This window comes from Sus scrofa, chromosome 4 (assembly GCF_054392235.1).
Source record: "Sus scrofa isolate SSC_HxYL_T2T_F1_AM1 chromosome 4, Sscrofa_HxYL_maternal_Yorkshire_Landrace_v2.0, whole genome shotgun sequence".
Classification (NCBI taxonomy): Eukaryota; Metazoa; Chordata; class Mammalia; order Artiodactyla; family Suidae; genus Sus; species Sus scrofa.
The window spans coordinates 63717501-63741389 of record NC_139386.1 but is presented as its reverse complement, the minus strand read 5'-3'; the positions used below and the strand labels follow the sequence as shown (position 1 = coordinate 63741389).

Genomic DNA, 23889 nt, shown 5'->3' with positions numbered 1-23889 from the left:
GGAAGTTCTTCTGGACCCCAATGCACATTTTAAACTTAAGTACCCTCATATCATAAAGTTTAACATATGAATACTGCATTTTTAATCTTCCATGAGGCAAAAGAATAATTGAAATATATATAGTGTGAATACAACGGTATTATGAAATGCTATAATACTTTCATTATTATTACATGTAATATGTTGAAGAAATTTATTGATGAAAATGAAAACCGCTTTAGCCTTTTTACTTTGGAATTTTATGTAATTTTCCCCAGTTCTCAGGCATCCCTTCGGTACATTTAATATCACATATATCTTTTTCCTTTTTTCATAAAATGTAACCATCTTACATTTCATAGCATTTTACAGTTGAGGAAATGTGGTACTTGAAAATGAGAATCTAGCCACTCTTTTACCCTTAACCCCAAATCCAACCTACAGAGTTTCCTAGAGAAAGTGGTTTCTCCACATTAATACTCTTGACTCAAAAGTCTATTTATGAAATGAATATCAGATTTATTTCAAAAACTCTGCTGAAGACTGAAAGTGACCTTTTTTCTTCTGACTCGTCTGAAACTTTACGGTGTACCTAAGTGAACCTTTGATTATTTTTTGCCTGATTAAAAAAAAAAAAAGCTCGCCAAGTTCTATGGCTCCCTTCGAGGGCCTACCTGTAATAAACAGCTTTCGCCTTTGAAACCACAAAACAGGTCTGAATTGCTTGAGCATTAGAGCTAATTGCCTGCCTACTTCAAAGGAAGAACGGGGGTGGGGGGTGGGGGGGGTGGGAAGAGGGACAGGGAGTCAGAGAAGCAGAGGCGGTGAAGGCAAATCCACTTCTGGAGGTTATGAGCTGTGGCTTGGAGGAGCTGGGCAAAGTTATGGCCTCAGAACTGCTGTTTGCGATTAAGTTGATGGGGAGCGTCTATCCCACAGTCTTTCGCTGCTGCTGACACAGAGTCTTTGTTCACATTCAGATTTCTCAAACTGTTGCCAGGGTCACGCGGAGGTCAGACACCACAGTGATGTATAGAAGAACTTGTCTGGGAATTTCTCTCACACTTAAAACACATACCAGAAAAATGAAGAAGAGGATCCTGGAAAAACTGTCTGATGAGACCCAGATTATACTGTAGTTTTTCTTTGAGTCCCTTCATAATTTGCGTCGTCTTCTCCTGACACGCAATGTTTTATGAATGTGAGTTGCGATAGCCCTTACGATTTTATGTCCCCTCAAGATAAGGACACTCAGTAGCGCTCTGACACTTCATTTTCCAGCCCTGGGGGAAAGGTCCAGTAAATCTAACTCAAAGAAGCCTTGCATCCCGTCCCCAGGATGAGTTGAGAAGTAATTGCCACGGGCTGTCGTAGGTCGCGGGCCTGACACCGGATCTCGTGTCACGTGTGTGGACTTGGCAGGGACACAGCCCAATCCCATCATAATCTCAGCCAGCCAGCCTCCCAGGCTGAGCCAGGCCACTGTCCCCACCCAGCCTGGCCCCATGCAGGGAGGAGGGAGCCTGTGTTTGATCAGCGATTATCACCAAGGGTGAAAGCAGGCTGCAGCCAGGGGAAGGGTTGATTTCTCTCTTCTTCAAGTACAATTTCCGTGTGTATTTGCCTGAAAGGGAAACTTCCCCCAGACCCTCAGATGACAGACCCCTCCCCAAGGACCTCCCCTCTGCCTTTGTGCAGCGGCAAAGTGCAAATATGGAATAAGTGGATTTGTATGGTGCCTTTGAGGACTTACAGTTGAAGCAAACTCTTATGTCGCATGTATTAAATGTGTTGTTTTCCCCCCTTTATTTTTTTTTGCATTTGTTCCCCGCCTTGAGCCCAGAACTGTCCCCCTCTGTTCTGTTTTCTGCTCCCACAGTTGTAGAGCATGGCTGGCAAGTGAGGCACTAAATAGCAATTTTTTTTTTTTTTTTTTTTTTTTTGTGCTCAGCTGCTACATATGACAGTGGATATTTCATTCTGCTGTCAGAACGTTATTAAAAAAACATGGGGTGTGGAGAAGGCCACGATTTCCCCTTTCAATCACTATAGCATTTGCAATGAAAATTTTATGCAGTGTGTAATTTTCAGTTAATGCTTGACACTTAAAATGTCCGGAGCAGCGTTTTGTCTGGTTATTGAAGGGTTAATTGTATCATGTTCTCAGCATAAAAGCTCTGCTTATCAAAAGCAAATAGAAGAGGGTATGCAAATGTGTGTCGATGACCTTTTGCCTTTCCAGGGTTAATTTATATGGTCATTAAAGATTTTATGAAATTGAGCAGCCTGGTGCTTCAAATCCCATTTTACCTTCTCCTCCTAATTTATGTAATTCCTACCTGAACAGGGGAAGATGGTTTTTTATTTTTTTGTGCTGCCCTGAAAACAGCATGCCATGCTGTGGGGAGTTGCGAGCCTGGTTATCTGGCATTACTCAGATTGCTAAAAATTCATTAAAATGTGACATCAGCACAGTGAGAAACGAATGATCGCAGGATGAAAGAGAACAGTGGGCCTTTCACGGATTAGTGCTACACAGACCCAGCATAGAGGCGAACTGCATAAACAGATTAATCCACCAGCAGCGGCGTAGCTAAGATTTACAGAATAATTAAATAGGGTTGAGTTACTATGAGGATTTCCATGTAATCTAGCTGGTGTGAAGCCCGTGAATGAGGTGTGGGGTGATGTGGTTGTCATAGAAGTTATACCTTCTCCTGTCCTACGCCCCATATGGCTCCCCCTATGGAAAATTTAAAAAAAAATCTCAGTGGAACTGAAGTTTTGAGATCTTACTCTGACAAATTCCAAAGAACTCCTCTGGGGTCTAAGGACTGAAAGGCAGGAGCAACACCTGTCTTAGAGTTAACCCCTCATCATCATGTTATTTCACTAAGAAATTTTTCCGAGAATTTGGTTCCTTCTGCCATTGATCCAAGTCCCTGGAACAGTGGTGGGTTCATGTAGCTCAGAAGGTTCTACTGTTGAAATTGCAAAATTGCCTTACCGCTATTTTTATTTATTTATATTTTTTTAATAATTCAGTGAGTTTTATTATATTTATTTTTGTACAACCATCATCACAATGTATAAATTTTAGAATATTTCCATCCCAAACGCCCAGTCCACCCCTCCCCCCACCTGTCCCCGTTCATAACTATACGTTTTTCAACCATAATTTTTTCTAACCTCCATTTTTCAATCTTTCCTAGCTTGAACTATACTTCTTTTAAACAATTTCTTTTATTTTAATTTAGTACAGGCACATTTCTCAATGGTTGTAAAAGAAGTTGCTTGAGATTAAAAAAAAAACTGCATTGGTATTGCTAGCAGGTTCTAATAGAGACTTTTGAATAAATTCATGTTCTTTTTTGGAGAATGAACGTCTGCAGATGAGTCACATATAGCAAAGTTTCAACATGGTCACGTCGTTTATTTTCGCATGTGTTTTTCTGGGGTTTTCCATCCTTCTGACTGGTCTGCCTTTCTTAACAGAAGAACAAAGTGAGGAGACAGAAGGAGCTAGTAGACCTACAGCAGTGGCTGAGGATGATGAGAAAGACACAAGTGAGAGAGACAATAATGAAGGCAAGAACTCTAATAAAGACACGGGTAAGATGCTAGAGTCTTTCACCTTTCCATTCCCCACCCCCATTCCCTGCAATCAGCCCTTCCTTCACCCCCTCCCAAAGCTTATTAAAAGCTTTTATTCATTTTAAACTGTCTGAACATTCCCACTACTCTTCATTGCATGTGCATTTTGCATGTGATTTCTATCAGTAGCCTCCCATTGACCTATTTTTAATCATAACCATCTGACAGAATAGATTTGGATAAGTTGAAGAATATTGCAGGACGACCAGCAAGATTATTTTTTAATCAAATCAGTTTGTGTGCTTGTAATTTTTTAAGCGCCTTTCATTAATCTTAGCTATACTTGTGATTCCTCTGATGGCATATTAATTTTTCAAAAGCACAGGATTAGGTATCACTTGAATTTTTTTCATTCAATCACATGCACCCCACCACCACCAAACCACATAACCCTAAAAATAAATGTTATTTTTCCTCGATTTTTTTTTTTTTTTTTACAACTAACACTCAGGAATTTGCCCTTTTCCAGGGCATCTATTTGAGGCATTTCAAACAAAATCCAGTGAAAAAGTTTACAGATGATTCAGCCTAAGAAGAGGAAATATCATTGAGAAGGGATTAGGTGCTGGGTAATTTTGATCTTCTAGAATAGACAAATCCCAGTAATGAAAGCTACTGTCTTTGAAAACAAACCTTCGTGTCATGACATTTACTTGTGCACAAACAAACGCTAGGCCAGCATCTGGTGTGGATACCTAAGGCTTTTTCTGTGTTTGATTTGGCAAATATATGACTTCATCCATGCTTTGTATGTATGAGATGGAAATCTATGGTCGCAATGAATATTACATTGGCTACTTTTGCTGCACGCTATACCTAGTTTTATTATGTTGGACTCATTGAAGCAGAAGAAGTGCTGAAACGGGTTCAAGCCTATTAGTTTCAGGTAGTCATCTATCTTCTCCTTGAATTCCAGTGACAGCCGCATCTAAAGAAGCTTGTTTTCCCTCTGAAGACATTGGGTTGTGCACAAAAATATCATTTTCACGTGCCCGTTTATGTAAACCTGAATTACCCCGTATTTGTAGTTCAGTCTTTGCCTATCTGAGTTTTCTGTTCCCTTCAAAAATCGTTTGAAGGGCCTCCCTGTCCCCCACCCTATATGGTTTAAGGCTGAATTTCCAATGAGAAAAGGTGCATTTAAATTTGGGTCTAGAGTACAGTGGCTAACATATGAATTTAATTTGATTTAAACAAAGAGGATCTAATGTTGGTACTGAGCCTGAAGCAACGTAAAACAAAGATGCCATCGCTGTGTATGAGTAAGCTGGTGCCTGAGGTTACTGACAAGGAATTTGAAGCACCTTGTGATCAGCCAAGGTCAAGTGCAGTGCCATCTAAACCTCATTTGAAAAGAATTGGAAATAGCAAGGTAGTCAGTTTAGGTCTAGGAAGGAACTAATCAAGGCTTAGCTGCTTGACCACTCCAGGGAGGGCCAGATCATCCCCCATCTATTGGTGATTTTTCTCACAGTTGTACCAAAGAGATTGTGGACTCTATTCCCCTCCACCTCATTCTTCAGAAAGCTCTGTAAAATACACAAATAGAACAGTGGTGTCCATTGAGTGTTCACGTAATACCTAGGAATGTGACATTGTGCTTGGTTTTAAGCAACTAATACCTTGTAAAGGATGGGTTGTGGGAACCTCTTGAAAATGGCTCCGATCTCACCAATGAGGAAGGAGCCTTGCTTGGAACATATCACAGATGCAGAGGCTCTATCTCTACCAGTGGAGTTTACTGCTCTACATAAATAATGGGCTCAATCACTCCCTAATGGCCTGATGAGTTATTGTCCTTTCTTGGGCATCTAATTGTACCATCTTGACAGGACTCAGGCACACAAGAGGATACAGACTGTTGGATAAAGGTAGCTTTTTAAAACACATTTTTATGCTTCCCCAACTACATCTGTAGGGATAAAAATGGGCTTTTCCGCATCAACTCAAAGCAATTACTGAAATGCAAATATTTAGCCTTGAAACCTCCCAGACATCAAGACAGGTCTTATTATGGACAACTAACATGAACTTTTAACAAAGTTTTCTGCTTTCTAAATTGAATTTGATTAGGTGAAAAAATTATTACATGGATTTTTTTTTCCCTTATAAGTACTTCTAATGATTGAATAACCACATATGTACACATTGGGTTTTTTTTTTTTCCCTTATGTCAGTTATAAATGTCAAAAAATACTGGCAAATTTATAAACTAATCACTATCTTAACATGTTCTAATATTAGAAAACAGGGTGACTCCTCACTTTCACATAGAATTTTTTAGACAGGAAGGAATTAACATGTTTTAGGAAGACAGTGTTTGTATAAGCTGTTGTACTGTGTTGCTGACATTAATCTCTAGGACTAGAGCTTTCAAAATGAGACTTGGCAATATGCAAGTCATATTTGTTGAATATTCATTCATAATAGAAAAGCCTCCTAATGCCTCATTTATATTGTCATTTAAATCTAGTGCCACTTTAGATTAATTATAATCCAAATTATAGCTCTGTGCACTACAAGAATTAATATAGAGTTTATCCAGATTAATACATTTGCATTGAAAATGTAATATGTCTCTGCCGTGGCTAAGGGGACCACTTTTTAATAAGGAAGTAAACATGAGGAAAGATGGAAATTAACCTTTATTATTGCAATTAAAATTATCCTTTCATTCTAGTCTCATTAAAAAGAATACTGTACCAGTAATTATAATTTAGACTTATTTGGAGTTGCATTATCCAAGTTGGATAGTATTCAAACTTTATCAAATACATTGATTCATAAATAATAACTTAGCATTTTTGTTTTATTGTTTTTTTCAAGATTTGCTTTTAGTATATATGTGCTATGGGATTTCCCTCACCTGTTATGAGTATAAACCATTTTATTTACAACATTCTGTATTTTAGGGATTGAAAATTTATTAAGTAGGCGGCATCTGAATTGAAGTAAATTATGTCATTTTTATATTAGTAATCTCATGCATGTTAAATAATCTCATAACTGGCAGATAATCATTGGCTCATCTATTTGGCCATGCTAATTTGTAATTAGACTTCACTTTTTAGTTAAAAATGCATTAAAATAGCTTTTTTTTTGAGGATATCATGGTGGCCTTCATAACACAAAGTGAATTATGATCTCATTTCAAAATTTTGTCTAGGGTAACAGGGTTTATTTCAAGTAACGTTGTGGGCATAAATTATGAGTAATCACAAAATTTAAAACCTTCCTAAAATTCATTGGTTTTTATTTCATACAAGATGTTTCTAGGATAAAACAATTCAAAAAAGACCCCAGAGTTGATTTCTTATAATTTACCAGGGAAGCCGTCATACCCGACATGGTGCCCCTTTGAGTAGAAAAGGCATGCGTGCATAAAATGTAATGTCCCTCATTTTTGCAAATAATCCTAGTAACCTGTTTTATCTTCAAGTGTCTGTTTTTGTCACATGTTATTACATCTTAGCATTTTCTGCTGCTGCTTCTTATCAGTGACATGCATTTCTGGGGTTCCTAGCTACAGTTAGGCAGTCTAGACTTTGTTTATAACTTCTTTTCAACTTAAAATAAAATAGTTTTTAGGAAGCGCCTAGCTTACCTTAAGATCATGATTTAATTAACTAGGTTAATTAGCCAAAAAAATTGAAGCAGACACATATATTGGGTGGAATACTATCACCAACAGATATCACAATGGCTGTGAAATAGTAACCCTAAAACTTAACTTTTACTTGATGCATAGTGAATGTCCTTTAATTTAAAAGCAATTATATTACTGATGAATATTAATAAGCATAAAAATAACATGGATTAATTTTACCAAATATGTAATCCATTGTAAAATCTTAGTAAAATGTTCCAAACCTTGAAATTATTGTTGTTTTGATCCTTTATAGTACTAATATTAGAAGATAGATGCTTGTAAAAACAAGGCCATAGCTATACATTTAATAGATTTAGAAGTTTTTGGGAGGTTTATTCTGTTTCTGAAGTTCCATAAGGCCTGCAAGCAGCAAGAGTTGTGGAAATTCTCTTTTCCCTTGCGTGTGACAATCTTTGATAGCATAGGGAATCAGACCAACTTATTTGGTTGTGTCTGCTTCTACCAGGCACACAAAAGGATGATAAGGGACTATGACCTAGTACTATTCTCCTAAGGGAGCATATTCTTACTTTTATTAGGGAACTTTTAGAGAAAAAACTTCCAGTCTTACAGGAAAAGATCAACTGATAGTCATTTGCTGGTTTAAAAGACAATCATTTTATACAACTTGATCTGACACCTTCAGCAATACATTTTATTTGCAAGTATTATCTATCATATTTTTCTTACATGTATGTTTTCAATGCTTTTAAAATGATAGCAAAAAGTATATTCTTCTTTGAGAGTTTTGCTTTTAGAAGAAAAAACATTTCTTCTGGCTACCAGAATTAATTACAAAATAAACATTCCTATTTTTGACATATCTTTGGATATCAAATACCTGGATATTGTTTAATCCATATAATGAAAATTTTTAGTCTATCTCAGATTTAAATTCATTCAAATACAACTATGATAAATTATTTTTTCAAAAAATCGAGAAAGAATCTAATTTCTCTAAGGTACCTATATATAGGACAAATGTACCAATTCGAATAAAATCTAGTGTTTGTAAATCTAGAAATCACTATCAGTGCAATTTGTTTGTGAACATAGCACTACTTCTGTACCTACTACAAACTCCAAGGGAATAAAATCATTGTCATTATGTCATTTAAATTCTATTTAAATAAAATAAAGACTCTGGTCTCCTCAGAGTCAGACTTACTTTTAAATATTTTTCAAAATTCAAAATTCCTAAAATTATTTACATGCTGCAAAACATGCATCTCCATCCAGGATATAAAGAGAAATGTATTTGGGGGTTCATTTTTACTTTGTTTCCATAACATTTTTGACCTTATTTTTAAATTAAAACTGGGTTATTTTGCAATAAGGTATAATTTGTTCATTTATATGAACCGTATGTGGATTGAAAAAAAAATCAAGATAAATCTTCATGCACAGCATACAATCAGATTACGCCTAGACTCTATATTTACGCGGGGTCTGATAGCAATCAATGGTTTAGCTTCATTGCATTTCAAGATGTATTTGCACCCAGTTGTCCAGTGATAGTGTCCTCACCCTGGAAATAATTTAGTTGCAAATTGACTGGAAGATGGTGAAAATTGAAAGTTAAAATTAGAAATACTCATAATAAACAGCAGAAAAAAGGTCAGATGATGCCGCGCTATGATGAGATTGGAATGGCTGGTAAATGAGGTTTTGTGTTTGTCGTGAGATGTATGTGACATGCCTACCCAATGTCGCTGTAATATCCAGCCTCACAGAGGAGATTATTGGGAAAATTGATGCTGGAAAGAATTTTATGTTAGATTGGGAAATTGGAATTGCACTCTTTTCTTTGATGTGTGTGAGGCTTCTATACATTACGTTGCTCATCTAGGCAAAATTTTAAACTGTCTTTAACACTGAATATTTAGATTAACCTCATAAAACAATTGTCTTCTTGAGATTTGGACTACTCTGTGATGTGCACAGCCAATGGCTGAGACTCTAAAGCAAAGAATAAATCGCAAAAAGCAGCGGTGAATATGTAACGTATAATTTTTAAACCTTGCATTCACTACATAAAGACGTTATTTTCATTCGCGAATGATAGTCAGCTCTTCTTAGAATTTTGAAATGTTTTCAGTGTCCCAGAATTTTAGAAAAAGAGATAATTCAATCAGGGAAATAATTATTTTCTAAGTTAGCATTTGTGCATGGGAGTGTATTTGTTTTAATGTGATAAAGGCAAACCAAGACACCAGAGAGCACATGGTATTGATGAATCCTTCAAGGTCACCTAGGGTTATCAAAACATGAGACAGAAGCACATTTTAAAATATATTTATAAACTCTATTTGGTTTATGGACAAAAAGACATGTGTTTTTTGCCTTTTGACATTAGCATCATGTAAAAGTGTCTGTCTGGTTCTTTGGGTGATTCAGTGGAGTTAAAGCTATTTGAAAAACATCATTTTTTTCCAGATCTCGACATTGTTAGTCTTTTAAAATCGAGGTGTTCTCTTCTTTTGGGGGAATCAGGAATAATCACACCAGAAAAGGAGCTAAAAGTCAGTGTGGCAGGGGGAACCCAGCCACTCCTGCTGGCAAAAGAAGAGGATGTGGCAACAAAAAGATCAAAACCTACAGAGGACAATAAATTCTGTCACGAACAGGTAAATGTGCTTTTTTTCCCTTTGCTGTATAAACATGTTTTTTTTTTAATTGTTGTCCTTGATAACCCAAGAGCCTCCAAGCTATTCCATGCTATTGAAATATATGTAGATACTCTAATTGGCAAGGAAGTGAACCCTTGGTATGACTTCTAATGCTCTGAAGCCATCAAAATCCATGAACTAATCGTGGTCATGTTTATTCCATATTTTCCAGTTCTATCAGTGTCCTTATTGTAACTACAATAGTAGGGACCAAAGTCGTATCCAGATGCATGTCCTGTCACAGCACTCGGTACAGCCTGTCATCTGCTGTCCCCTTTGCCAGGACGTCCTCAGCAACAAAATGCACCTCCAGCTGCATCTGACACATTTGCACAGTGTGTCTCCGGATTGTGTGGAGAAGCTGCTTATGACAGTAAGGACATTGAATGTTGATGCATATGTGACATAATCCCTGTAAAAGTAGCAACACAAAATCTGTAATTATCGATTGATAGAAATTGATTTCTTCTGCCTTACGTCAAGCTCTGACTTTGTTGTAGAAATCACAACCACAGTCCCCTTTGTTGTTGTCTTTGGTGCTTAGGGGGAAAAAATAACCAAATATGATACAAGGCATATCTTACTCAATAACACAGATTTTTGCCATTTTAATCTTATACCTATAATGTTAAACAAATGATTCATGTGGGCACCTTGAGTTTCATCTTGGCTGTCATCTCTTGGCTACAAAAGCCTTCAAACCACATTTTTAACAAAAGAAAATAAAAGAATACAACATCACAGCAGCAATGATCTTAACTTTGAAGGGAGAGCCTTGGCCTATGAGAGCCACAAAATGGCCTTGCTTTGGTTGGAAAAAATGTACCTGGGTTATGCTGCTGCCAAAGGGCAGATGTGATGGAGTATGTGATTTCTGGGGTACATTTGCCATGAACCCCTTTGGTTTTCACAGGTGCCTGTCCCTGATGTGATGATGCCCAATAGTCTGCTACTGCCAGCAGCCGCCTCTGAGAAATCAGAACGGGACACACCTGCAGCCATCACAGCTGAGGGGCCTGGGAAATATTCAGGTATGCCAGCTCTGACTGAGATCCACTCGTAGTGGCTTGCATTCACAGTGGTGCTCCAATAGTATTATTACTAAGATTATACATATTAAAAAAATAAGTTTATATATATATAAATTTATTTTTTTATTTTGCTTTTTAGGGCCATGCCCGCAGCATATGGAAGTTCCCAGGCTAGGGGTCCAATCGGAGCTATAACTGCCAGCCTACACCACAGCTACAGCAATGTAGGATCTGAGCTGCATCTGTGACCTACAGCACAGCTCATGGCAACACATGATCCCTGACCCAGTGGTGAGCGAGGCCAGGGATCGAATCCGCATCCTCATGGCTACTAGTCAGATTCATTTCCACTGTGCTAAAACGGGAACTCCCTAAGATTATATTTTTTCAAAAAAGGCACAGAGGAAAAAATGTATGGTGTTTTCAAGAGCCATATTTCTCAAGGCATATTTACTATCTGGTTATCTGTAAACTGCCCTTGGGGGACCTAAATATCAATGGTCAGGAATATTTTTTCGGTTCGAATTCCTGAATCCTGAGGTTATGGCCCTTGGTATCACACTACTTGTAGGATACTATAATTACCTTTGACTTCTTTCCTTTATAAAAAAAAAAAAAAAGATTTATTTATTTGTTTTAATTTTCTTCTCTAACCTGAAATTCCTTAAGGTCAGGGATGATTTCTTACTCACCTTTATATCCCCTGTGCCCCATACATAAGTAATTGCTCAATAAATTGTTCTTCAAAGAATCGCTTAAGCAGAAACCTTTAGAGGCTCCCACTTGCAATATTCATTGGGATTTGAGCTGTAGGCTTTCTTCCTGTAAGTGGTTTATGCTTTCTTGACGCAGGTGAAAGTCCCATGGATGACAAAAGTATGGCGGGTCTTGACGACTCAAAGGCTATCATGGAAATAAAGAGTGAGGAGCAGAAACCGACAAAAGAACCCACAGAAGCGTCGGAGTGGAATAAAAACAGCAGTAAGGATGGGAAGATCTCTGACCCACTGCAAGATCAGTTAAGCGAACAGCAAAAAAGGCAACCACTCTCTGTTTCAGACCGCCACGTTTATAAGTATCGCTGTAACCACTGCAGCTTGGCTTTTAAGACTATGCAGAAGCTTCAGATACATTCCCAGTATCATGCAATTCGGGCCGCGACAATGTGTAATCTCTGCCAGCGTAGTTTCCGTACATTCCAGGCTTTAAAAAAACACTTGGAAGCTGGCCACCCCGAACTGAGTGAAGCTGAACTTCAACAGCTATATGCCTCCTTGCCTGTGAATGGTGAACTGTGGGCAGAGAGTGAAACGATGGCCCAGGATGACCATGCCCTAGAGCAGGAAATGGAGAGAGAGTATGAGGTGGACCACGAAGGGAAGGCAAGTCCTGTAGGAAGTGACAGTAGCTCTATTCCAGATGACATGGGCTCTGAACCAAAGCGGACCTTACCTTTTAGAAAAGGGCCAAATTTTACAATGGAAAAATTCCTCGATCCATCTCGCCCATATAAATGTACAGTGTGTAAAGAGTCGTTCACCCAAAAGAACATTCTCTTGGTCCATTATAATTCAGTTTCTCACCTGCATAAGTTGAAAAAGGTTTTGCAGGAAGCCTCCAGTCCGGTTCCTCAAGAAACCAACAGCAGCACAGATAACAAACCCTACAAGTGCAGCATCTGCAATGTTGCATACAGCCAAAGCTCGACGTTGGAAATCCATATGAGGTCCGTGCTCCACCAGACAAAGGCTAGGGCTGCAAAGCTGGAGCCCAGCAGCCACGTGGTCAGTGGGCACAGCGCCGCCAACGTTAGCAGTCCTGGCCAAGGGATGTTAGATTCCATGAGTTTGGCAGGAGTAAGCAGCAAAGACACCCACTTAGATGCCAAAGAATTAAATAAAAAGCAAACTCCAGAGTTAATCTCTGCTCAACCTGCTCATCACCCACCACAGTCACCAGCGCAGATTCAGATGCAGCTGCAGCACGAGTTGCAACAGCAGGCTGCGTTCTTTCAGCCTCAGTTTCTCAACCCTGCCTTTTTGCCTCACTTTCCTATGACCCCAGAAGCGCTGCTGCAGTTTCAGCAGCCTCAGTTTCTCTTTCCATTCTACATCCCCGGGACCGAGTTCAGCTTGGGGCCTGATTTGGGCTTGCCTGGCTCTGCCGCATTTGGGATGCCGGGCATGACCGGAATGGCCGGATCCTTGCTTGAAGACTTGAAGCAGCAGATTCAAACCCAACATCATGTTGGCCAAACTCAACTCCAAATACTCCAGCAACAAGCACAACAGTACCAGGCCACACAGCCTCAGCTGCAGTCCCAAAAGCCACAGCAGCAGCCCCAGCCTCAGCCGCAACAGCAGCAGGCCAGCAAATTACTGAAACAAGAGCAGACCACTTTGGCCAGTGCTGAGTGCCCGATCATTAAGGACATACCCTCTTTCAAGGAGGCAGAAGAGATGGCGGAAAAACAAGACAAGCCAAAGCAAGAAGTTATAAGTGAAGGCGAAGGGCTCAAAGAAGGCAAAGACGGAAAGAAGCAAAAATCCTCGGAACCATCCATCCTGCCGCCCCGAATCGCTTCAGGGGCCAGAGGAAATGCAGCCAAAGCATTACTGGAAAACTTCGGTTTTGAGCTGGTTATTCAGTATAATGAGAACAGGCAGAAGGTACAGAAGAAGGGCAAAAGCGGTGAAGGTGAAAGCACTGAGAAGCTGGAATGCGGAACGTGTGGGAAATTGTTTTCCAATGTTCTTATTCTAAAGAGTCACCAGGAACATGTACATGGCCAGTTTTTCCCATACGGTGCACTAGAAAAATTTGCTCGTCAGTACAGGGAGGCCTACGACAAGCTTTATCCGATTTCACCCTCTTCTCCAGAAACACCGCCTCCCCCGCCACCGCCACCCCCGCTGCCTCCAGCTCCTCCGCAGCCTGCTTCCCTGGGGCCGGTGAAACTCCCAAGCACGGTGTCTACGCCAATACAAGCCCCACCGCCCACTCCCCCGCCCCCACCCCCGCCGCCCCCTCCTCCTCCTCCTCCCCCGCCCCCACCCCCCTCCGCTCCCCCTCAGGTCCAGCTGCCAGTGTCTTTGGACCTTCCCCTCTTTCCTTCCATCATGATGCAGCCGGTGCAGCATCCTGCGCTTCCTCCCCAGCTCGCCCTGCAGCTGCCCCAGATGGACACGCTCTCCGCGGATCTCACTCAGCTCTGCCAGCAGCAGCTCGGATTAGATCCCAATTTCCTAAGGCATTCTCAGTTCAAACGCCCCCGGACAAGAATTACCGACGACCAGCTGAAAATCCTGAGGGCTTATTTTGACATCAATAATTCTCCAAGTGAAGAACAGATCCAAGAAATGGCGGAAAAATCTGGCCTCTCTCAAAAAGTTATCAAGCACTGGTTCCGAAATACGCTTTTTAAGGAGCGGCAGAGAAATAAGGATTCGCCGTACAACTTCAGCAACCCTCCCATAACTGTTTTGGAGGATATCAGAATTGACCCACAGCCCTCTTCTTTAGAACATTACAAATCGGATGCCTCCTTCAGTAAAAGGTCTTCGAGAACCAGGTTTACTGACTACCAGCTTAGGGTTCTTCAAGACTTTTTTGACACAAACGCTTACCCAAAAGATGATGAAATAGAACAACTTTCCACCGTTCTCAATCTACCTACCCGGGTTATCGTTGTGTGGTTCCAGAATGCTCGGCAGAAGGCACGGAAGAGTTACGAGAACCAAGCAGAAGCTAAAGATAACGAGAAACGAGAACTCACTAATGAGCGCTATATCCGGACCAGCAACATGCAGTACCAGTGTAAAAAGTGCAATGTGGTTTTCCCCAGAATCTTTGACTTGATTACGCATCAGAAAAAGCAGTGTTATAAGGATGAAGATGACGATGCCCAAGATGAAAGCCAAACTGAAGATTCCATGGACGCCACGGATCAGGTGGTGTATAAGCATTGCACAGTGTCTGGCCAAACGGAAGCAGCCAAAAACGCTCCTGTCGCTGCCGCAAGTTCTGGCTCTGGGGCTAGCACCCCGCTGCTTCCATCACCCAAGCCAGAACCTGAGAAGACGTCTCCCAAACCTGAATATCCCACAGAAAAGCCAAAGCAGAGTGATCCCTCGCCCCCTTCTCAAGGCACCAAACCAGCCCTGCCATTAGCATCCACTTCTTCAGAGCCACCACAGGCTGCGGCCGCCCAGCCACAGCCGCAGCCACCAAAACAACCCCAACTGATTGGAAGACCCCCCTCGGCCTCTCAGACCCCGGTCCCTTCGAGTCCACTGCAGATTTCCATGACTTCTCTCCAGAACAGTCTACCTCCGCAGTTACTACAATACCAATGTGATCAGTGCACAGTTGCCTTCCCAACTCTGGAACTCTGGCAGGAGCACCAGCACATGCACTTCCTCGCTGCTCAAAACCAGTTCCTTCACTCTCCATTCTTGGAACGGCCCATGGACATGCCCTACATGATATTCGACCCCAACAACCCGCTGATGACCGGACAGCTGCTGAGTGGTTCTCTCACACAGATGCCCCCTCAGACCGCGTCCTCCCACACCCCGGCCTCTGCCACCGTTGCTGCTTCCCTTAAAAGGAAACTGGATGATAAGGAAGATACTAACTGCAGTGAAAAGGAAGGCGGGAATAGCGGTGAAGACCAGCACCGTGATAAACGCCTGAGAACCACGATCACCCCGGAACAACTGGAAATACTCTATGAAAAGTACTTACTGGATTCCAATCCTACCCGAAAAATGCTTGATCATATCGCCCGTGAAGTGGGGCTGAAGAAGAGAGTCGTGCAAGTCTGGTTTCAGAATACACGGGCGCGAGAGAGGAAAGGCCAGTTCCGGGCTGTGGGTCCCGCCCAGTCTCATAAACGGTGTCCCTTTTGCCGAGCCCTGTTTAAGGCGAAGTCAGCCTTAGAAAGCCACATTCGCTCCCGGCACTGGAATGAAGGAAAGCAGGCAGGTTACAGCCTGCCCCCAAGCCCTTTAATAGCAACAGAAGATGGGGGTGAAAGCCCGCAGAAGTACATTTATTTTGATTATCCATCTTTGCCATTAACGAAAATCGATCTATCCAGTGAGAATGAGTTGGCTTCTACTGTGTCAACGCCTGTGAGTAAAACAGCAGAGCTGTCACCGAAGAATCTGTTAAGCCCTTCTTCTTTTAAAGCGGAATGTTCTGAGGATGTAGAGAATTTAAACGCCCCTCCTGCTGAGGCAGGGTACGATCAAAATAAACCTGATTTTGATGAGACTTCATCAATCAATACCGCCATCAGTGACGCCACCACCGGAGACGAGGGAAACGCAGAAATGGAAAGCACCACGGGAAGTTCTGGAGATGTGAAGCCAGCTTTATCTCCAAAAGAACCCAAAACTCTTGACACTCTGGCCAAAACAGCAACCACACCCACCACAGAGGTCTGTGATGAAAAATTTCTCTTTTCTCTCACGAGTCCCTCAATACCTTTCAATGATAAAGATGGTGACCATGACCAAAGCTTTTATATCACAGATGACCCTGATGACAATGCTGACCGCAGTGAAACATCCAGCATAGCTGACCCGAGCTCACCAAATCCATTCGGATCCAGCAATCCTTTTAAATCCAAAAGTAATGATCGACCAGGTCACAAGCGTTTCCGAACCCAAATGAGCAATCTTCAACTCAAGGTTCTCAAGGCTTGCTTTAGTGACTACCGAACCCCAACCATGCAAGAATGTGAAATGCTAGGAAACGAGATCGGTCTGCCCAAACGCGTGGTCCAGGTGTGGTTCCAGAATGCAAGGGCAAAGGAAAAGAAATTTAAAATCAACATAGGGAAGCCTTTCATGATCAATCAAAGTGGAACGGAAGGCACCAAACCAGAGTGTACCCTCTGTGGGGTGAAGTACTCTGCCCGTTTGTCCATCAGAGATCATATTTTCTCCAAACAGCACATTTCAAAAGTGAGGGAGACCGTTGGGAGTCAGCTTGATCGGGAGAAAGATTACTTGGCTCCAACAACAGTTCGACAGCTGATGGCACAGCAAGAACTTGACCGGATAAAGAAGGCTTCAGATGTGCTGGGCTTAGCGGTACAGCAGCCAAGCATGATGGATAGTAGCTCCCTTCATGGCATCAGTCTGCCAGCAGCCTATCCAGGACTCCCCGGCCTTCCCCCTGTCCTCCTCCCTGGAATGAACGGTCCATCCTCCTTGCCTGGATTTCCACAAAATTCAAACAGTAAGTCATTTCAAAGAGAGTCAGTCTAATTCATTAAGTAATATTAGGCAGCCAGTGACATGTAACCAAGAACAGGGTGTGGTGGCTCTCTTTTCATTTCAGGAAGCGAAACCATTAAGTTATTTGAAATATGTATTTTAGTGGCTGTAGTTCATAACCAGGAAGTAAGCCAACCTGGACATAGGCAGAAAAACAAAGACTAGGTAGATCAGAGTCTCAGAAATATGTTATTTATATCATTATGTCTTAATGGCTTCGAAACATTCCTTTTACATACTCATGTCAAAACTGATTTCAGACAGCATTTCAGCACAGCAACGTGGCACAAAATTTGTATGCATGATAAGAAAGTGAAACCTTAAGTAATACATTCATTGGTATCTTAATTTATGTTGTTTCTAAGGGACACTTTGTTTTGGTTTTGTACTTTTTGGGGTTTTTTTCCCCCCCTTAAATGCCAGGAAGTTCAAAACCCCAGGGTCTTCCAGCCACAGGAATTGCCCCACATTACACCTAGCAGGCAATAAAGCATATATATATATATATGTATATATATATATATATAAAGTTTAACTACTAAAAATATGACTTTTATGATAATTTGCAATTTAATATTGCTACACAATTTGGTTTTTTTGTAGCATTCATTACTTTTTATTTAAATAAATTTACAACCTTAAAAATATGTTACTATTACTCCATGCCTTTCTATGGCCTACCCTAGCCAAGATTTATAGTTAAGACAGAACAAAGTGGTAAAGCTGTTTGAGGCAATCCCAGATGATGAATCCAATTCTGTGTTTATTAAAAGAAATGCAATTTGTGCAGTTTAGACTTTGTGAATAAGTATAAGTACCCAATTACATGAAGTTTAAAAATACTGAATAAAGTATGCTAAGCAATCGTATAGCCAAACATATAACAAAAGTTATACATTATCCAAAATAGAAAAAAAAATGTTTCTAGTTTTTTCTTAAAGTAAGTTTTGGTTTCTGAATTAACAGTAATTTTTTTTTATTTTTAAAAAGAAATTATGACATTGCAGAGAAACATCTAGAATGAACTAATTACATATATCTAGAAAGTTTCCAAAACACGAAAGTTTTTTTCATTTTCACAAGTTGGACTTTTAAATACATTACAGACTTTTCAATGTCACCCTTCTCTTATGGCAGTTTTCACTACAATGTGACTTCAGAAAATGATTCTTATTTTAACTTATAGCTTGGGAGACAGGAAAACAATGAAATCAGATGACCTCATGGCCACTCCTAGCTATCTGATTCCCTCTCCACAATGGCTTACTGGCATTGGAGAGAAGCAGAATGGATCTCTATGTAGAAAGAATTTTACCAAAGACATTTCTGCAGCATCCTTTCCTTTGCCTATCACACCAGCTACCTTCCCTTTCCTGCTCATAGTACATTGGGCTTAATTATCTGGATATTCTTGGGGCCTTAAATGTGAGAGCTGCAATGAATTATTTTGTGCCTTTCAATTAAGTCAAATATAATTAAAGAATAAGGCAATGGCTGTTTTTTTTTGCATATGAATGTATTAGTCTTCTAGTCTCACCTTATATACCAGTATGATTATTAACTGACACCTAGAAAGAAGTCTTATGTGGAAAAATTCCTATGTTCAGTGACATAAATTAGAGCTTTTCCACAAATGTCTGATGTGGAAGAACTCCTGTGAACACATGTAAATTTTATAATTATGTAAAATAGAATAAAATTTGATATTTACAATGGCCCAGAACAGTTCAAGTATCTGTGCCTTTAATCTACAAGTCACTTTTTGTAATTACTCAATGAATTTATTACGTTTTTAGTTGTACAATGATCATCACAATCCAATTTCATAGGATTTCCATCCCACCCCCCCCTCCGAACTGTCTCCTTTGGAAACCATAAGTTTTTTAAAGTCTGTGAGTCAGTATCTGTTCTGGAAAGAAGTTCATTCTGTCCTTTTTTCAGATTCCACAAGTCAGTGAAAGCATTTGATGTTGGTGTCTCATTGTGTGTGCAAGTCAGTTTTGATTGATAATGCTTATGTAGTCATCCCCTCCGTAGTGGTCAGAACATCTTTTTTTTTTTCCTTTCTCTGATGGATCAGGAGGCCTTTGCTTGGATGCCGGGGTCCTTCGCTGTTACTCTGAAACTGGTACCCAGAGGGCCTGTGCAAGAGAAAGCCAGGAGAGAGCCAGGTTGTTGAAATATTTAAACAACCTAACTTTTCTCCTCATTCTATGGATCATAAATGTAATTTACCTCCTCCCCCTGAAATATGGGCCCTCTTTATACCTGTCGGAGTTGTGGCAAGACTTTAGAGGCAGGTGCTCCTCAGTAAGCAACAATACTTACTCCTAAGCATCAAGTGCTTGAGGGTACCACATATTTGCTGCTTTTTGAAATCATAGACCAATCGCCGAGTGTTATAAAGAGAAAAGGTCCATGAACATACCTACTAGAACTTGCAGTTTTCTCTTGAATGAGTTCTTTGTTTGTGATGGGATTTAAACATTAGCGTAGCAGAATTAGCAGAATCCCATCTGAGAGCCTGAATTTCCACACTTAACAGCTTACATCTTTTTGAAGTTAATTTATCTGCGGGTGGGTCATGATGAATATTTTAATCATTTCACAGAGTAGAGCTGTGGCTCTCCATCTTCCCATCAGCATCTTTCTACCACATTGTATTTCATCAAACAAGTATCTCTTTTCCTTTCCAGGAAGCATACCAGCTAGGTGGTAAAAGGAGAAAATTCCTTCCTAAGAATACTCCGTATTTCTCACATACCCTGGGCTCTTGTAACGCGGTTTGTTATCTGTATGAATAACCTTTGACAATATGTTCATCTTGGGCCCGTTTTAATGGGATTTAGTTTTGTGAAAGACTTGTTTTAAGGATACCCCCCATCCCTATGAAGGTAGATTTCAAGGTTTTGTTCCTAAGAAAATCACTAAAAATGATTCCATTAAGGGAACTATGCTATAAAGTAAGTAATAAGTCAGATTCCAAAGGCTCTACCCCAAAATTGACTTAATTGCTGGGACATGTTCAGTTTTAGCATTTATCAACCTCTAAATTTCCTGATTTAAATATCCATTTTTATTGTCTTTTGGGTGGAATTGCTATTGTTTTAGCAGCTTTAGTTCTCATAAAACTTCTTACCTTACTTCCAAGAAATCTTTGAATTATTCAGTCTTTCAAGATCACAAAGAAGACTGTTTGAAGAGTAATATACATTGTGTGAGTCTGCTTTCTAAGCAAAGACTGCTCAGTGTTCAGTATTGCTAACTCATTTTTTTAATAAAGTGAATTATTTTCTGCTAAAATTTTTTCCACATTTGTCTTTTTCCATCATGATCATATGCAGAAAAGGGAAAGTGGCAATAGAAAATCACAGGCCTGTACACCTGGAAAAAATTAGAAAACTACGTTTTACCCTTTAGGATGTTAGCTTCTTTTGGCATTTTCCTCAAGATGAATAGGAAAATAACTTGATTTTCTATTTTTAATGTATTTACTTTATTGCTTAGGCAGTGTCTGATTTTTATATGTTTCACCAGTCTTTGGAAACACTGCCTAACCTGATTTCCTTAAAAGGAACTTTAGAATGTGCCTTTTGCATTTTTCTCATACTTCAGTGCCATTTACAAGCACATTTGGGGTAAATCTAGATAAGAGTAAGTTTTTAAATAATTTTTGCACAATTGTCTTTGGCCCACATATATAATTAGTTTTATTTTTCACCTCAAGAGAAATTTTTTCCCTCTGGGAGACGTAAATCAAAGAAACTTGAGAAAAAGACACTACATCTACATTCATGGTGAGACAGACATTTTCTTCTGAAAGCAATACTTTTGGGAATAGGCCGGTGTTTCAGGAAAACAAAACCAAAGAAAATGATGGTAGTATGAGGCTACCTGTAGAAAAACTTTCATTTCTCAGTGAAATATCAAAGAATTGGGGTAGGAATTAAGAGAATGGAAAGAATATATCTTTGTAGTTACCACCACTCATTTTGTATCCTGATTACTGTTCAGTTTTTCTCTTCTATTTCTGGTTTTCATAGATTAGTTCACTACTGAACTCCTGACTGCAGATTTCTACAAGTTTATGTCTTTCACTAGTGGCCCCAATGTACATTATTCATTATCCTAAAATTTGTACCTAACAGCTGATTATACAACTCCGTTTACTCCTCAAGATGTTGAATTCCTAAAAATCACTGATAGTCTTTGACTGCAGTAGTTTGGGATTTCTATTGTAGTCTTCAAGATATTTTCATTACTTCATTATAGGACCTCTAGATAGGACTTTCTAGACCCTCATCTGATGGAAAAGCCTAAGTTAACAACTATTGGTTTACCTGCTTTCTAACTAGTGCTTTTTTTTTTTTTTTTTTTTTTTTTTTGTCTTTTTAGGGCTGCACCTGCAGTATATGGAGGTTCCCAGGCTGGGGGTGGAATTGGAGCTGTAGTTGCCGGTCTACATCACAGCCACAGCAACGCAGGATCTGAGCCTTGTCTGTGACCTACACCATAGGTCGTGGCAATGCCAGATCCTTAATCCACTGAGCAAGGCCAGGAGTGGAACCTGCGTCCTCATGGATGCTAGTCAGATTCGTTTCCTCTGAGCCACAATGGGAACTCCCTAACTAGTTATTTTTAAAGTCTTGGTTTCTTCAAATTTTTCTCCCCTTGAAAATTCTTATGTCAGGGAGGTAGGAGAACCATCAGTTTCCTTAGATTTAGAAAGGGAAGCATTTGAGGTGGAAGGGGGTGCAATTATTGAATATGAATCCTAGACATACTAGACCAAGAACTAAGATTGTCCTTATGAGTGGGCAAAAGAAGCTGGCTAGCAACATGTGTTATTCTATCAATGCAAGGAAAGGATCTTCTGTCCTTAGTAAAGCTTCTTCCGCCTGAATTACTCATGCCTGAAATCTTATAATTAGGTCTTAATTTTTGAACTTAATACCTTATTCTCTTTTAAGTGGAAAATAGCATAGCATATAATGAAATCAGAATATCATAGCAGGGGAGTGCCTTCAGGGCTAAGTGGGTTAAGGATCCAATGTTGTCACTGCTGTGGCTCTAGTCACAGCTGTGGTTCTTTGGGTTTGCCCTGGCCTGGGAACTTCCCTCTGCCATGGGCGCGGCCAAAAATAAAAATATCATAGCAGGAAGCAAATTATCTAGGATATATTGATCCTTTGCAAAAATAGGTGTATTCATACCTTTGGTATTTTTCTTGCAAATAAAATTGTATAGAGAGGCGAGTGGAAAGAAGATCAAGATACCAGGCATCATAGTATAGCAATAAAGACAAGGGAGTTGTGGACTGGGACCTTCAAGAGCAACTCCATTACTTCACAGTTTTCTCTAGGGGAATGTGTAATTCCCGTGGATCTAAGAAGTCCAGGTATTAAATTGGATTAAACATTTGGGAATTTATTCATTCATTTCTACCACACCCTTGCAAATATTAAGCCCTTTTTATTTAAACTTATCTCAATTGTGTCAACCATTCTTCTTGTGGATACTTGCTATCAATTTCCCTGGAAAGACAATGTTATTATTTTCAAGGATTGTTTTTTCACTTTCCATAATTGCATCGTCCGACTTTTGAAACTGATTCACTTAGACAGGAAGATGAATTTGAGCGGCAGCTATAAAACTTAGTCTTCCCCATCCCCCAATCTACCATTGCATCATAGATTTCTGTCAAGTCATTTCCCAGCTTTAGGACTCAATTTTCTCACTTGAAAAACAGAATTTTTAGCATCTGTCCCCATTGAGGATATTGAACGACTATTCTCTAACATGATGGAACTTCCTTAGTGATGACTACTGATACAACTACAGAAATTATTTCACTGCAGGTCAGAGAAGAGCTGGGTGTGGTAAGGTTAAAAAGAAGAGCAGCCAGTAATAGGCTAGGCTAATTGATGATAATATGATAATGACTGGGGTCAAGTTGAGAGTGATGTTAAGGACCTGAGAATATCTTGAGTATCTTGCTAAGCCTAAGACAAGGTTTCCCAGCGAGGTAAAAACCAATTAAGAAAGAAAAGTTCTTTCTCTAGCTAGAGAAATGGAAGCATGCTTTACATTTTTTTAACACCCGAAGGTTGCAGTTAGCAGAGAAGTAAGACATTAGCCAATAATTAAAGATGTTTTTCTCTACAGCTGTGCACTAATAACTTAAACTTCATTTACCTTATCCCTAGTTAATTCTCCCATCAGCCCACCAGGCCTCCATCACCATCCTTGTCCCCATCATTTTGTAGTGAGCCTTTCCTGGCTCAGGAATAAACCACCACCCAGTTAAGCTTCCAGACTATTCCTTTTGCAATCAACTGTATTTGCCTCTAAGAAACAGACTCAGGAAAGGCACAGATTTTTATAATTCCCTTTTCTCTCCTGAGCGGTCTTTTAGCTTCTCACCTAAAAATGAGAAAATGGCTTTGTGGAAATCCTGTTGTGGCTCAGCAGTAATGAACTGACTAGTATCCATGAGGATGCAGGTTCAATCCCTGACCCCACTCAGTGGGTTAAGGATCTGGTTGCTGCATTGTAGGTCGCAGACTCAGATCTGGCATTGCTGTGGCATAGGCCAACAGCTGCAGCTCTGATTCGACCCT

The 23889-nt window shown here is 40.0% G+C and overlaps 1 protein-coding gene across 8 annotated transcripts in view; it reads left to right on the top strand.

The window, feature by feature from the left end:
• The window catches only part of ZFHX4 (zinc finger homeobox 4), a 190990-nt gene that overhangs the window by 161798 nt on the left and 5303 nt on the right, over positions 1–23889 (top strand). For 4 of the 8 annotated variants that reach the window (XM_085021210.1, XM_021089180.2, XM_085021211.1 and 1 more), the window contains exons 6-10: positions 3475–3591; positions 9776–9909; positions 10124–10324; positions 10865–10982; positions 11835–17231. In XM_085021210.1, coding sequence (XP_084877336.1) covers positions 3475–3591; positions 9776–9909; positions 10124–10324; positions 10865–10982; positions 11835–17231 — 5967 coding nt within the window. Of the gene's footprint in view, positions 1–3474; positions 3592–9718; positions 9910–10123; positions 10325–10864; positions 10983–11834; positions 17232–23889 lie in introns of all 8 variants that reach the window. The other 4 variants (XM_021089181.2, XM_021089177.2, XM_085021209.1 and 1 more) reach the window with 1 other exon arrangement.